The sequence below is a fragment of the Tamandua tetradactyla genome, chromosome 8 (assembly GCF_023851605.1).
Source record: "Tamandua tetradactyla isolate mTamTet1 chromosome 8, mTamTet1.pri, whole genome shotgun sequence".
In the NCBI taxonomy this organism is placed as follows: domain Eukaryota; kingdom Metazoa; phylum Chordata; class Mammalia; order Pilosa; family Myrmecophagidae; genus Tamandua; species Tamandua tetradactyla.
The window spans coordinates 75,099,035-75,113,589 of record NC_135334.1 but is presented as its reverse complement, the minus strand read 5'-3'; the positions used below and the strand labels follow the sequence as shown (position 1 = coordinate 75,113,589).

Here is a 14,555-nt window from a genome sequence, read left to right as displayed (position 1 = left end):
CCCACCCTTCCTCCCCACTACCCTCAGCTTAGACCTTGGAGCACGGATTCACAGTATCCCCTAATGCCCCCAACTAATTCAGTCCTCTCCATCTGCAATGGGAGGGGCAATCTCCCTGCCTAGGCTTTTGGATGAAAATGAGAATGACAGTGAAGATGAGCAGCTCTGCTGAGTGATGATCCTAGTAAAGGCAGTTTTTTGTGGAAGAGAAAGGAACAGCATCCAAGGAAATCTAGAGGCTCAAGGGCAGAGCTAGAGACATTGGTATCCAGAGTGAGGAAGTACCAAAAGGAGGCAACAGGGAAAGTAGGCTGCACCCCATAGGCCAGGACTGGGCCACAGTCACAACTTAAGAGAGCTAGGGGAGAGGGATTTTTTTCTTTTACATGGGTAGGCACCAGGAATCGAATCCGGGTCTCCGGCATGGCAGGTAAGAATTCTGCCACTGAGCTGCCGTTGCACCACCCGAAGGGGAGAGGGATTTTATGAGGGTCCCCTAAACTTGTTCTAGGCAAGGTCAAGGCTACTACCACTGACCCTAGGCCAGCATCTTGGAGTATTAGTGAGGAAAGTCCCTATAGCTGCCAGACAAAGCTGTAGAAGAAAGCCTTTTACCAGTTCTTTTGCTATTCACTTATTGGGATCCTGTGAGATGATAAAAATGTTTAGACAGAGTGTCCTGGAATGGAAAGCCAAATTCTAGTCTGCTCTGGTCCTAAATAGCTGTAGGACCTGGAAAAAATTACTTAACCTTTTAGAACCTTACATTCCTCCTCTGAAAATGAATATGCCTGCCCTACCTATAAATCTTTCTTGTCCAAAACCCCTAGATCTTTTCCCCCGCTTCTGTTCCCTACCTCCATGAAGGGCATTACTCCGTTTAATCACCCAAGCTAGACTTGTGGGTGTCATACTAGATTCCTACCTTTTCTTCACCCCCCCCCCCCCCCCCCCCAGTCAGCCACCAAATTAATGCTCTCTTTTCCATCCCAAGACTTCATTATCTCCCCACTGGTCTACTACAACAGCTTTCAAATTCTTGCTGTCTCCCCTTCCAATCCCTCCTTTATACAGGTCACTAAAATCTTATTTCTAAAATGCAAATCTGATCAATTCACTTTCGGGAACCCTTTTGTGGTGTTCCATTTGCCAAAGCCGTTAGCCTTTCAAGGTCCTTCATCATTCTAGACTTCTCATCTGCTGTCCCTTTCCAGCAACCCATAACCAATATTCTAGCCACAAAAATATAATATTTTCTTGAACCTCCATGCCTCTATACATACGTTTCCTTTGCCAAAAATACTCTTTCTCCTTTCCCTGCACACAGTGTTAGCATAAATATTATCCCTTTTGTGAAGCATTCCACCCCACATTCACAGTATTAGTCATCTCCACTCAATACCCCCATAGCACTTGTCAAATTGTCCCATAGTTATATATGGTACCTATCCCAGACCAGACCATAATTCTTGATGGCTGGGATTATATTTTATCATCTATGAAACTCCATGCCCAACATGGAGTCTTACATAGAGTACGTATCAATAAATGTTTGTAAAAGAATAAAGGAAGTAAGGACTCCACTAAGAAAATTGATGTGAAAGTGCATAGTTAGTTAGGCAAAAGTGCTATAGGACCACGAGGGAGGAGGATCAGCAAACCCTGATCAGAGAAGGGGACAAAAGTGCAGGTGGTTAGCCTGACCTTAAGAAGAAGTCCCAGCGCTGGAAAAGGATGGGACAAGGAGAAAACTGCCCACTGCACACACACACCCCCCACACAGCTGATCAAGCAGCAGCCAGCAGGCAGAGGCCAAGGTAAAAACACAGAAAAGGAAGGAAGGGAAGAAAGGAAGAGAAGAGAGACAGCTGATACCCCATGCTCTCTGAATGCCCAGGCATCACAGCAGTGCTCTTAGAATGGGGTAGGTCAGGGTAGGGCTCCATCTGGAGGAAAGAGGAAGTGCTGTGATGGTAATAAACAGGGTGGACATGGACGGTGGTGGTGGTGGTGGTGGTGGTGATGGCGGCGGCGGCAGTGGTGGAGGAAGAGCAGGAGGAAGAAGCAGAGGCAGATGGAGGACTGGTCCCGTGGCCTTCAGAACTGAAAGACTGTCCAGATGAAAGGCTGCGTATTCGCCGCAGAGATACCCGCCTTGTCAAGAAGTGGCCAGCCTCGCCCTCTACCAACCTCTGAGATCCTAGGCCATGCTGTGGCTCCGTTAGGCGCTGCCGGACACTGCTCTGCAGGGTGGGAGCTGCAAGGAGAGTAAACAAAATGTTAGGATGAGGCAGCCCAGTTTAGGCTGGTAGGCAAGCAGGGTTGGCCATGGAACAGTGCCTGCTGGAGACTACTCTGGGCCTTTGGTGCCCAATTTGGAGAATGAGGCACCTCCTCCCAGAAACCTCCCACCAAGAGTCCTGAAAGGAAGGGGAAATTGAAGATGAGGTGCCCAGGTCAGTTTCAGTAGCAATTCCAATGGAAGGAGACCAAAGGCCAATGTTACCGTAAAGGGAGGTGGCAAGGCAGTTAGTAGGAGGACACAGGCAGGGGCAGGGTAGGATGGGGCTTGAGGCAAGGTCTGGGAGAGCACTAAGAACCAGCCTTTTTAGAAAGCCAACCTCAGGAAATAATTCACAACTCAGACAAGGATTTATACACAAACATGTTTATCACATCATTATTAATAATTGCATAAAAGCAAACATAAAGGTGGGAGAATAATATATCCAGTTGCTAGAAGACTACTGAGCTATTAAAAATGATGCTTGTGAAAAGATTTTACGAACATGAAAAATGCCTATTAAAATGCTGAATGACAAAAAACAAAAAACAAACAAACAAAAAAAAAAACACCAGGATACAAAGTTATATATAATAGAAAACCATGAGTTTGGGTACACAAGAGACTAGAATTTGAACCCAGGCCTTCCTACTTTCTAGTTGTCTGACCTTGAGTAATTTACTTCCCCATTCTGAGCATGTCTCCTAATTTATAAAATCTTACAGAGTTATTGTGAGGATTCAAGAAAACATATTTAAAGTACCTGGTACCTGGTACAGTTCGCGGCACTCAATAAATGATAGTGGTTTTTATTATCTCAACCACATCTTAAAAAGTCACAGAAAAAAAAGACAGAAAGAGAAAGTGTTCAAATATGGTGGGAGTATGGATGCCTTTTTTCTGCTCATATTTACTTTCCAAATTTCTTCCAATAAACATGTAAACAACAAAGAACCAGCTCAATCAGGCTCTTAGAAGATGATGGCCCCCATGCTCAGTGAAGGCATATGTGGACACCAGGTAACTCAGAAATATACTAAAGCACCCTTACTCCCAGCTGTAGCTGGAAAGAGAATTCAGACCTTTGTTCTTTCTCCTCTACCCTGATAGATGGGTCACTCTGCCTTCTCCCTACGGATGGAAGAAAGGACCAGGCAACAAGGCGGCAGAAGCCTTTGAAGGGCCACCAGGGGAGAGTACAGTTCCATGTGACTGAGAGTTGGGGAGGCAGGGCTGGTAACTTTCAAGACATGAAAGGGAGGCTAAAGGGGAAGAGGAAGCAGGGACAGGGACAGGAAGAGGGAAAAAGAAGAGGGAAACTGTGAGGGTAGGGGAGAAACATGAAAAAAGAGAAAAGGGGAGTAATCTTTATATTCCTCCCTCCAGCCCAGCCCAGCTGGAAGAAGGGTCACCAGGACATCTGCCTAGCAGGACTGAAGGGAAAAGCCTAAGCTTTCCATTAACATGGGTGCTTTCTCTCCAGCCCTCTGCTGAGCAGGCTGATTCTTCTCACCCCCCAACCGCTCCCTGCAGTTAGTAGGGGTAGTGCTGCGGGAATAGAGGGAGCAGGCAGGAGCGTGAGGCAGGCAGGAGAGGTTCCCATGGGGTAGGAGTGCTGGTTTAGTCCCCAAAGTTGGAAAAACAAAAGCCCCAAAGGGGCTCCTCAAACCCGGGTATTTCCAGAGGGACTGATCATCCGAGCCGGCGGATGTAGAGCAGAGAGAGCGGTCACTGAACCTACGCCCCATCAGCCAGGCAGCATCTAGGGTCCAACAGCCAGGCCAAAAGAAGAGAATCTGATTTACAGAGGGCTTCAGCCTGCCCACCAGTGGGATAAGGGAAGGGTCAGGGGTGGGGGTAGTTCAGAGCTAATGAGGTCCCTCCCAAACTGGAGAATATAGGGGTCTTTAGATTAGTGAATCAAGCCCAAACTCTGTCTGTCAATAATGACCTTGTTAGGCCTTTGACTAAAAAGGCCTGACAAAATAGCATATCAGGGAAACAAAGAGGCTTAGCCAGGGGCAAAGTATCATTGAAGAACAAATAAATCCTATGTGGATTTGCAATCCAGCCTGATTTGATTCTTAAAATCTGGTTTTCTGAAAAGGAGTCCCTAACCCAGCCCCAGCTTTCTGCCATCCCCTCTGCACTGAAAGAATACAGGTCCAGGATAACACTTTCTCCTAAAGGCCTATTCTCTTTACCTACAACAGACTCTTAGTTCAAAGAAAAACTCAACTGTGGGAGAGTGAAAGTCCCTTTATTCACTGAAGAATTTCCATAAGTGTTGTCTTTTCTGGCTTTGTTCTACTCAACTCTCATCATTCTCCCAGGGGAAACAGGAGAGGGAAACCCGGGACAGAGGATGGGGAGGCCCGAGGGTTCAGGCAGAAAGCCAGACATGCTTGTGCAGGAGATCCCTCCTGGGCAAGAATGCTCTCAGGCTTGGGGGATTTAGGGCTATATCACTTTAAGGGACTGTTACTTCATGGTACCTCATACCAAAAGGCAGAGAGAAAGAGACCATTCTATCCATCTACGTTAGCAATTAAGAATAAAGAACTTAAATGAAAACAAATCAGTATAATAAAAAATCCGAACAAATGCCATTTTTACATTATGAACCACTAGAAGAGATTATTTTTATAAAGGGAGATGGGATAGAAAGGCGAGAGATAAAGAAAAACAGAGGGTGAATGGAGACACGTGACACATATAACACAACAGACCCAAAGGGGCAGAAAGAGCATACAGCAAGGAAAAACCACACAGGAAACCTATAAAGAAAAATCCTGATACAAAGTGTGCTTTATTAACCAAGGACATAAATTGAACTATCTTCTATGGTATCTATACCCATATGCTGATGACATACAGCAGAGGCCAAGGACTTATCAGCATGTGTATCAAAGGCTCCTTCCCTCATCCCCACCCAAGATGTCACCTACATTGCATGGACAAGGGTGACACAATCTCCTCATCCATGTCATCCACATCATCAGTCATAATGAAGTGGGCAGGGTTGGGGCGGGTGCTGCCCATCCAGCTGGGGTCTATGTTGAGGGCAGCCACCAATGAGTGGATGCCTGGGTTATTGACGATCTGGAAGCCACAGAGGATCTCAATCTGTTGCCAACGGTGCAGGCGCTCCCGCAGTGCTGCTGTGACCTCACTCAGGGCCTGCCTGAAGACAGAGGAAAGAGAACTGCAGGTCTGCGCTGAGTATGAGGCCTCTTCTTAGAGAAACAAGTTGTGGGAGGATATAGGTGAACAGGAAACATTGTAAAATCATAAACTCAAGAGCAAGGTGGGCTTAGGACAGGAGACCAGAGCTATTTCTCTACCAGGGATAAAAAAGAATCGGGGTTAGAGAACTTGTACAACCTCAAGCTCTAGGGAGTGTATGGACGTTGCCAGGGCTGGGCAACTGGGATGACTTACTTAGCTGTGAGGATTTTGTGATCCACGTCATCCAGTGAAGAGCTGTGGGCCACATGGAAGGTGCCGAAGAGTGTGTTTCTCTTCTTTTTTATTTTCTCAGCCTGCAAAGATGAGGCCCCCAGCTTAAAGAAAGCAGGTATTAAAGGGTGGAAAAAAGGAGAAGGGACTTCCAGTGGCTGGGTTTCCCTCTTCCAAGCAAAGCTTAGGCTGCACAAGGAAAAAGAAAGAAAATGGAGGAAAAAAAAAAGGAAGGCAAGGGGAGGGACGAGTGTGGGGAAGGAAGAGAAGGAAATAAAAGACAATAGAGGAAAGGAGAGAAGCAGCAAAAGGGTCTCCTGACAGTACCCTAATCCCAGAAGGACCTCTGCCCCCATGGCAGTCAGGGATTAGCAGAGCCTCCCCTCTACCTGCCTCCTCTTGGCCTCATCTTTCCCAGGAGGCAGATGGAAGTATTCCCATACCCTCATTTCCTTGTCCAGAAGCTTGAAAACATTATCAGGAGTTATGCATTAGCATCTGGAGATCTCTTTATTCTGATATAACTAGATATTTGAGATGCCCAATGGGAGGGAAGGAGAGAGGCAGAGAGGAGGGAGAAGGGCCAGGGGAAGACGAGGAGAGAAGAGGGAAGAAGTAAGATGGAAGCAGGAGGACAGATCTTACCCCCTCCTTGGCCACCAGTAGCTGCTTCTCAGCATTTTGCTTCTTGATGTTGTAGTACTGCACCTCTACTTCATGTGTCAGCTGCAGCCACTTCTGAAGGGCCTCTGGAGCATACCATGAGCTGTGTGACTCCAGCTCCTTCTCTGCTTTCCTTAAGGCCTCCCGAACCTGTACAGAAAAGGGAATGTGAGTCCATTTACCACTACTATGAACTTCTCCAGTACCTCTGTATGATGTTGAAGAATTCAAGGTTCTTACCTCCTACTTCATGTACGCTCTCCCAGGAAGCAGAAAGGACAAGGATCATTCTCTGTATTTTATACATAAGAACAGAGGAGGAAGTAACCTATTCAAGGTCACAAAGACAACAGCATTAACCAGAACTTGAGATATTTTTGCTCTCCAACTAAGGCTCTCTTTTCCTATCACATCAGTTGCCTCTCCTAATCATGCAGCCAACATCAAAAATCTTCCCTGCTCTCAAGAGGCACAGGTCAGCTCACTGAGTATTCTTTCTGAGAGTTGGGGTCTGTGCTTACATCTCAAGACATCACAATGTGACAGAAAAAGTACTTGGTTGGAAGTCCGGAAATTTTGTTCTGTTCCCTAGTCTGTTATTCAGTTGGCTGGTTGCCCTGTGCTTCCTATAGCAGATCTTAATTCAATGTGAGGAAGGGTTTTTTCCCATGCAAATCTAAACCACAAGTGAAAAGAGGTTACCTTAGGAGACATTGGCCTCCCAATCACAGGAGCTATATGAAGGCCTCATGTCAGAGAGTCCTCAAAAATGACTGCTACTGCAGAAGAGTATATGCCCTCCAAAATTTCGTATAGCCCAGAGACAATGTCTTATGATTCTTTTGCTGCACACTTCAGGGAGAGTTTGAAGAGGACTCTACAAGGTCGGAAGACAACAAGCATGTCCACTCCTAACAGGGACATTGCCCACAGAGGCCAAGACATGTAAGGACAAATTAAAAATCACTTCACTGACTTCTCTGCACAGCACAGAAAATGAAGCAGATAGTAGTCACATTCAAGTGTGAAAGATCTGAAAGTGTGTGCAGACATTAGACAGGAAACCTTGTTATCTCACTCAAGCTACCATTCTAAGTGATCCCAAACACACCCATCTGGTCCCCGACCTTCAGCTGGTCAGAATTCCAGAGAACAGGGATTGAGAGCAGTCTTGTAATCCCCAACGTCAGCCAGTGAACAAGATACCCCACAGCAGATCTGAAGTCCTCTCACAGCCGAAAATACACCTGGAGGGCTTGAGGTAAGCACTGAACACCTTTGTTCCTTTGAGAGCTAATAAGAGGGCCAATCTTCATTTGGCTTTTATTCTTCAAAAAAGAAACTGTAAAATTGCCCACCCCTAGCTTTATAGATTTAAAATGAAGACAGATACCATAGAGACTAATCCACCAATTTATGATCAAGTTGTACATTAAAGGTAGTTAAAGGGATGGAATAAACTAAAAAGGGGAGAACTGATAAAGAAAAAAAGAGGGAGTAAGCAGAGGAAAGCATGAAGTGGCGAGACACTCTAAAGGGCTGGCCTAACAGGAGCAAACATTTTTTGTTTAATGAGAGAAATAACTACAAAATAGGGGGAGACGAGGGGCACAGAGAGAGACAAACACCTCTTGCCACACATAAGTAATGAAAACCCGAAGCAGAAGAATACAGCAGATAAGGGATGCAGCAAGTCAGAGTTCACTAGACCTATCCTGTTGGTCTATGGCTGTGGTCCTCAACTTGGCCGACACTGGAACCACCTGGGGACCATTAAAAACACTGGTAGCCGGACCTCAACCAGAGAGTCTGATTTCATTTATTTCAGGTGCTGGCCTGGGCCTCAAAAATGTTAAGGTGATATTAATATGCTGCCAAAGTTAAGAACCACTGAGCTATATGTTCTAAAGTGTTTATCACCTGACTTTTATTTCCTAGTAGAGTACAGTAAATCATGGCAAAAGAACAGTTCTGCTTCAACACAACTGGTTAAAGCTGCATAAATAATGAACATTATATTTTCAAGGACATCAGACAGCAGGAGAAGCCACAGGAAGAAGGTATGCAGTTCTCTAAGTGTGATTCATGTGTTTCCAAGATACTGCAGAGTATCTGTGAGATAAAAACTACTTTCATAATAATGCTACATATTATTTACCTTTTCACTCCCACTCTCTCATGCCTGAACTGTGCAGTTCTCCAGAGCCTATGTGACATGTAATATCACAAGACTGAAAATAGACACTAATATAAGAAGCCAGTTGTCTATTAAACCAGATATTAAAGAGACTTGCAAAAAAGTCATTCTTCTCATTAAATTCTTTCTGTTTTGGAAAATGGGGTGATTTTTCACTAAAAAATGTATTATTTATGCTAACATTCAATGAGTTTAATATGGTAGTTTTCAGTGAATTAATGAATATTTTTAAATATTCTATTTTAATTTCTAATAGGATAAATATCAATATCTAGTCCCCATAAACAAATATCCTTTCAGATCCTAAATAACTGTTTAAGAGTAAAGGGGTCCTGAGTACAAAAAGTTTGAGAATACTGAACTAAATAAATGAATTAAAAATCCAGAGAGGGAAAAGCACTTCTAGGGTGAACTGACAAATGCCAGCTAATTTTCCCCTTGGAGGCATTTGAAATTCTGGGAGTGGATTAAGGAGGTTTTGTCCGGGCAGAAGGACTTCCTGGGGAAAAGAGAAACCAGCCTAGCTTTGGGTGGTAGCATGGGTCTGGTATGACAAATTGGAAATTAGCGAGTCCCACACATATATCCACTTTTCCCTACAGGGCATTGACTAAGTTCTGGAGCTGTAAAAGAGACTAAGATGCTTGGCCAAAAAGTGGAATAAAATCTCCCATAATTTCACTGTGCTTAAAGCACAAAATATTGCAAAAAGAAAAGGACCTGCTTCAAACACACAGCCAGTCTTTTCCTTAAGACAAATTGCCAACGTTTGAAACTATGAGGCACAGGAGATTAAGAGCTAAATTCAAAATTTCCAAATGGCAGAACTCAATTTTTCATAGCCTTTTAGGACTGAGGAGAAAGAAATCCACCAGCTTCTAGTAAAAAGTCCGGGAAGGACAAATCTGAGAAAAAAAACAGCAAATGAGAGAGAAACTGAGTCTTACCAAAACTGCAACCCAGTTTCAGTACATCTCAGTCTGATTGGCTTGAAGTGATCAGCAACTTATCCTAACCACCTAACACAAGAAAGAAGGAACCCTATATTTTGATTAAGAGAAAATCATCTGGAGGCTCTATTATTTTTTCCTATTATTTTTTATATGCACTGTCCAACATTCAACAAAAATAAATTACTAGACATGAGAAGAGGCAGGGAAATATAACCAACAATCAAGGGGAAAAATAAGGAGTCCATTAGCTGATCAAGATATTAGAGATATCAGACAAGGACTTTAAAATAATTAGACTGATATATTAAATAATATAAAGGAAAAGATGGATACAACAGATGAAAAAAACGGAAATTTTGAACACAGAATTGGAATCTATGAAAACAAATGAAATGGACATTCTAGAACTGAAAAAGTACATTATCTGAGAGTAGGAATCCATTATATGGGTTAAACATTAGACTGTTCATAGAAGAATATAGGATTATGGAACTCAAAGATAGATCAGTGGAAAATAACCCAACAAAAGCACAGAAGAAAAAAAGAAAAGAACAGAATTAAATATCAAGAGATATGTGGAATACAGTTAAAAGATCTAAAATAAATATAATTGGATTACCAGAAGGAGAGGTGAGAATGGAGCAGAAGCAATATTTTAAGAGATATGTATACTCTAAAAAGAATGTGTATTCTGCAGTTGTTAGATACAATGTTCTTTATGTGTTTGTCTAAATTTTTGTATAAAATTTTTTGCATACATTTTAAAATTTAGATTGTTTAAATTTTTATATCCTTAACTGAAGACATTTTTGGCAGTTATTATTGAAACAGGTATGTTAAAATCTCCAAATTTGATTATGAATTCTTCTATTAACTTTTATTTTGTTCAATTTTTGTTTTATATACTTTTAAGCTGTATTAGGTAAACCCCAATTAAGGGTTATTTTCTATATTATGTTCGAATTCATCCATTTATCAATATGAAATGTCTATTTCTGTCTCTAGTAATACTTCATGACATAAAGTCTACTTTGTCCACTATTAACACCAGCTTTATTTTGATGATTAATTATACTATATCTTTCTCACTTTTAATCTTTATATCCTCATATTTAAAGTGTAACTTTTGTAAACAGCATACAGTTGGGTTTTTTAAAAAAATTATATAACTTTATTTTTACTTTTTATTCTAGAAAATATTAAACATATTCCAAAATTAAATAGAATACTGAAAACTCATATATTCATCACCTAGCTTCTTCAATTAACAACTTATGGCCAATCTTATTTTCATCTATATCCTCACCCGTTCCCAAGCTTACAAATTATTTTTGTAATTAATTCTATTTTTTAAATTTTTGTAACATATACACAACCTAAAATTTTCCCCTTTTAGCCCCATTCAGATATAAAATTTAGTGGTGTTAGTTACATTCACAATGTTGTGCTACCATTATCTTTATCCATTACACAACTTTTCCATCACTTTCATAAGATATTCTGCACCAACTGAGCTTTAACTCTCCATTCTCTATACCTCCCCAGCCCCATGTAACTTTAACTGTAGTTTCTGACTCTATGAATTTGCTTATTCTAATTAGTGCCATCAGTGAGATTATACAAAAATTTTTCCTTTATTGCCTGGCTTATATCACTCAGCATGATGTCTCCAAAGTTCATCCATGTTATCACATGTATCAGAACCTTGCTCCTTTTCATGGTTGCATAAAATTCTTTTATTTGTATATACCACATTTTGCTTATCCATTCAAATGTTGATGGGACACTTGGGTTGCTTACATCTTTTGGCACCTGTGAATAAAGCCACTAAGAACACTGATGTGCAAATATATGTTCAAGTCCATGCTTTCAATTATTTTTACTATAACCCTAGAAGTGGGATTACAGGGATATATGGTAATTCTATACTTAACTTTCTGAGGGATAAGCTCAAAATTATTTTACATTACCATCAAAAATTAACAAATGTTCCTATTTCTCCACATTCTCTAAACCATGTTATATTTTACTTATATTTTAAATAATAATGGCCATACTAGTGTGTGTGAAGTGGCATCTCACTGTGATTTTTTATTTGTATTTCCCTAATAGTTAATAATGTTAATCATCTTTTGATGTGCTTTTTGGCCACTTTTATATCTTCTTCAAAGAGAAAAAGTCTTTTGATGATTTTTGATTGAGTTGTTGTATTTTTGTTGTCGAGTTGTAGGATTTTTCTAATAGATTCTATTCTGGAAACTAAACCCTTATCAGAGATGTGGTTTCCAAATATTTTTTCTGATTCCATAGGCTGTCTTTTTATTTTCTTGATGAAGTTCTATGATATACAAAATTTTTAAATTTTTATGAGATCCTATTTATCTATTTTTTCTTTTGTTGCTCATGCTTTTGATGCAAAGTCTAGGAAACCATTTCCTAACTCAAGTATCTGGAGATGCTTCCCTACATTGTCTTCTAAGAGTTTTATAGTTCTGTTTTTTTGTTTGTTTGTTTGTTTTTGTTTGTTTTGTATGCTGTATGGTGGGGTCACATTTCATTATTTTTCCATGTGAGTATCCTATTATTGCAGCAATATTTGTTGAATTTTTGTTTGTTTGTTTTTACCTTTGTTTTGCTTGGTTTTTTTTTTGTTGTTGTTGTTTTGTTTTTATTTGGGGGTGGGGAGGGAAGTGCATGGGCTGGGAATCAAGCCTGGGTTTTCTGCAAGAATTCTACCACTGAACTACCCTTGCACCCTCTATAGTCCTAGTTTTTATATTTATGTCTTTGATACATTTTGAATAACTTTTTAATGTGATGTGAGATAGCCCTCTTCTTTCTTTTGTATATATAGATATCCAGTTTTACTAGCAAAACTCGTGGAAGAGATATTCTTCCCCAACTGAATGGACTTGGCAGCCTTGTCAAAAATCAGTTGGCCATGAATACCTGTAGGTATGCCTAAGAATTACTTCTGGAGGATCCCTTTTGTTACTCAGATGTGGCCTCACTCTCTCTAAGCCCAACTCTGCAAGTGAAATCACTTCCCTCCCCACAATGTGGGGCATGACATTCAGGGGTGAAAGTCTCCCTGGTGACATGGGAGATGACTCCCAGGGATGAATATGGTTCTGGAACCCTGGGATCAACAATTCCATCCTGACCAAAAGGGGGAATAGAAGTGTAACTAATAAAGCATCAGTGGCAGAGAGAGTCAAATAGAGTTGGTAGGCTACTCTGGAGGTTGCTCTTACGCAGGCTTCAGTTAGACATTGCTACCTATCATAACCTGCCAAACCCCAACGAGGGCCATTTCAGCAATTCTAAAGAACACCTAGGGCAATATATAAGACTCCACAAGGGTTCCATGCACTAGAGTAACTTTCCAAAAACCAAAACCTCCAGATGGGTCCCTGGTCCAGATAAGTCCTGAAACCTAGAGGGCCCAGCCTCTCCAGAACATCAGATAGTTCCATCTCCCTACCCCATATTAGTAACAGACCCTTCCAATATGAAAAATTTAGAATCACCATAGCCCAAACACCCCTAAAGAGAGGGCTGGAAAGATCAAGGGTGATGGTGGAGTTATACAGAGAAGATAGTATTTAACAAAGAATATGAATGCTGAATGTTCTAGTTTGCTAGCTGCCAGAATGCAATATACCAGAAATGGAATGGCTTTTAAAAGGGGGAATTTAATAAGCTGCAAGTTTACAGTTCCAAGGCCAAGAAAATATCCCAATTAAAACAAGTCTTTAGAAATGTCCAATCTAAGGCATCCAGGGAAAGATACCTTGGTTCAAGAAGGCCGAGGAAGTCCAGGGTTTCTCCTTCAGCTGGAAGGACACATGGTAAACATGGAGTCATCTGCTAGCTTTCTCTCCTGGCTTCCTGTTTCATGAAGCTCCCTGGGAGGCATTTTCTTTCTTCATCTCCAAAGGTTGCTGGCTGGTGGACTCTCTGCTTCTTGTGTCTATGTCATTCTCTGCTCTCTCAGAATCTCTCTCATTTTCTAAAATGTTTCATCTTTTATAGGATTCCAGTAAACTAATCTAGATCCACCTCAATGGTGAAGACATGTCTCCACCTAATCCAGCTTACAACCACTCTTGATTGAGTCACACCTTCAGGAAGATAATCTAATTACAGTTTCAAACATACAGTACTGGATAGGGATTAGAAGAAACAGCTGCCTTTACAAAATGGGATCAGGATTAAAACATGGTTTTTATAGGGTACAACCATTCTTTCAAACTGGCACACTGAATCATTAAATTTATATCTCTTCTAGTCTCCAGTATCTTAGAGAAGCTAAAAGCAAAAACTTAAAATTGTGGAATTGTAACCTATGTCAAACACTGAAGTATGTTCAACAACTAATTGTGATGCCAGGCTTTGAAATTTATTGCTTTTTTGTATATGTTATTTTTCACAAAAAAAGAAAGAAAAAAAGTCAATTGTGATGATAAAAAAAATATTTAAGCCTTCTAGCCTCCTAAATTCTGGAGCAGCTAGACAGAAAAATCTGAGAGGATTGTATGGTAGCCCCTAAGTATGGGATTTATCCTGTAACTACTCACTGAAGAGTGCTTTGAAAACTATTGCTTTCCTATTTCTTTGCTTTGCATATATATTATACTATACAATAAAAAAGTTAAAAAAAAAAAAAAAGAAGAATCAGGTGATATGGATGACACAATCCCACCAATAGAGTTTGCCAATATGCAAAATGACAAAAATTTGTATTTTTTGAGGAATTGTTTTCTTTTTCCAATTCTTCTCTTTAGTAATTTCTGAGCAATACTCCTGTCTCTTCTTCAGAGGTTACCCTATATATTTTAATGCATTTAATGAAGTCTAACTTCAATTTAAAAAAAATCAGTTGGTCATAGAAGTCAGGATTTATTTCTGAACTCTCATTTTGATTCCATTGCTCTATGTATCTGTCTTTCTGCCACTTCCATGCTGTTTTGACCACTGTAGCTTTTTAGTAAGTTTT

At 40.8% G+C, this 14,555-nt stretch overlaps 1 protein-coding gene across 7 annotated transcripts in view; it reads right to left on the bottom strand.

The window, feature by feature from the left end:
• The window catches only part of STIM1 (stromal interaction molecule 1), a 311,883-nt gene that overhangs the window by 4,276 nt on the left and 293,052 nt on the right, over positions 1–14,555 (bottom strand). For 5 of the 7 annotated variants that reach the window (XM_077113754.1, XM_077113756.1, XM_077113759.1 and 2 more), the window contains 5 exons: positions 6,389–6,556; positions 5,726–5,826; positions 5,233–5,468; positions 3,954–4,046; positions 2,191–2,257 (listed from right to left, as the gene is read on the bottom strand). In XM_077113754.1, the coding sequence (XP_076969869.1) occupies positions 2,191–2,257; positions 3,954–4,046; positions 5,233–5,468; positions 5,726–5,826; positions 6,389–6,556 (665 nt within the window). The remainder of the gene's footprint in view (positions 1–2,190; positions 2,258–3,953; positions 4,047–5,232; positions 5,469–5,725; positions 5,827–6,388; positions 6,557–14,555) is intronic. The other 2 variants (XM_077113755.1, XM_077113760.1) reach the window with 1 other exon arrangement.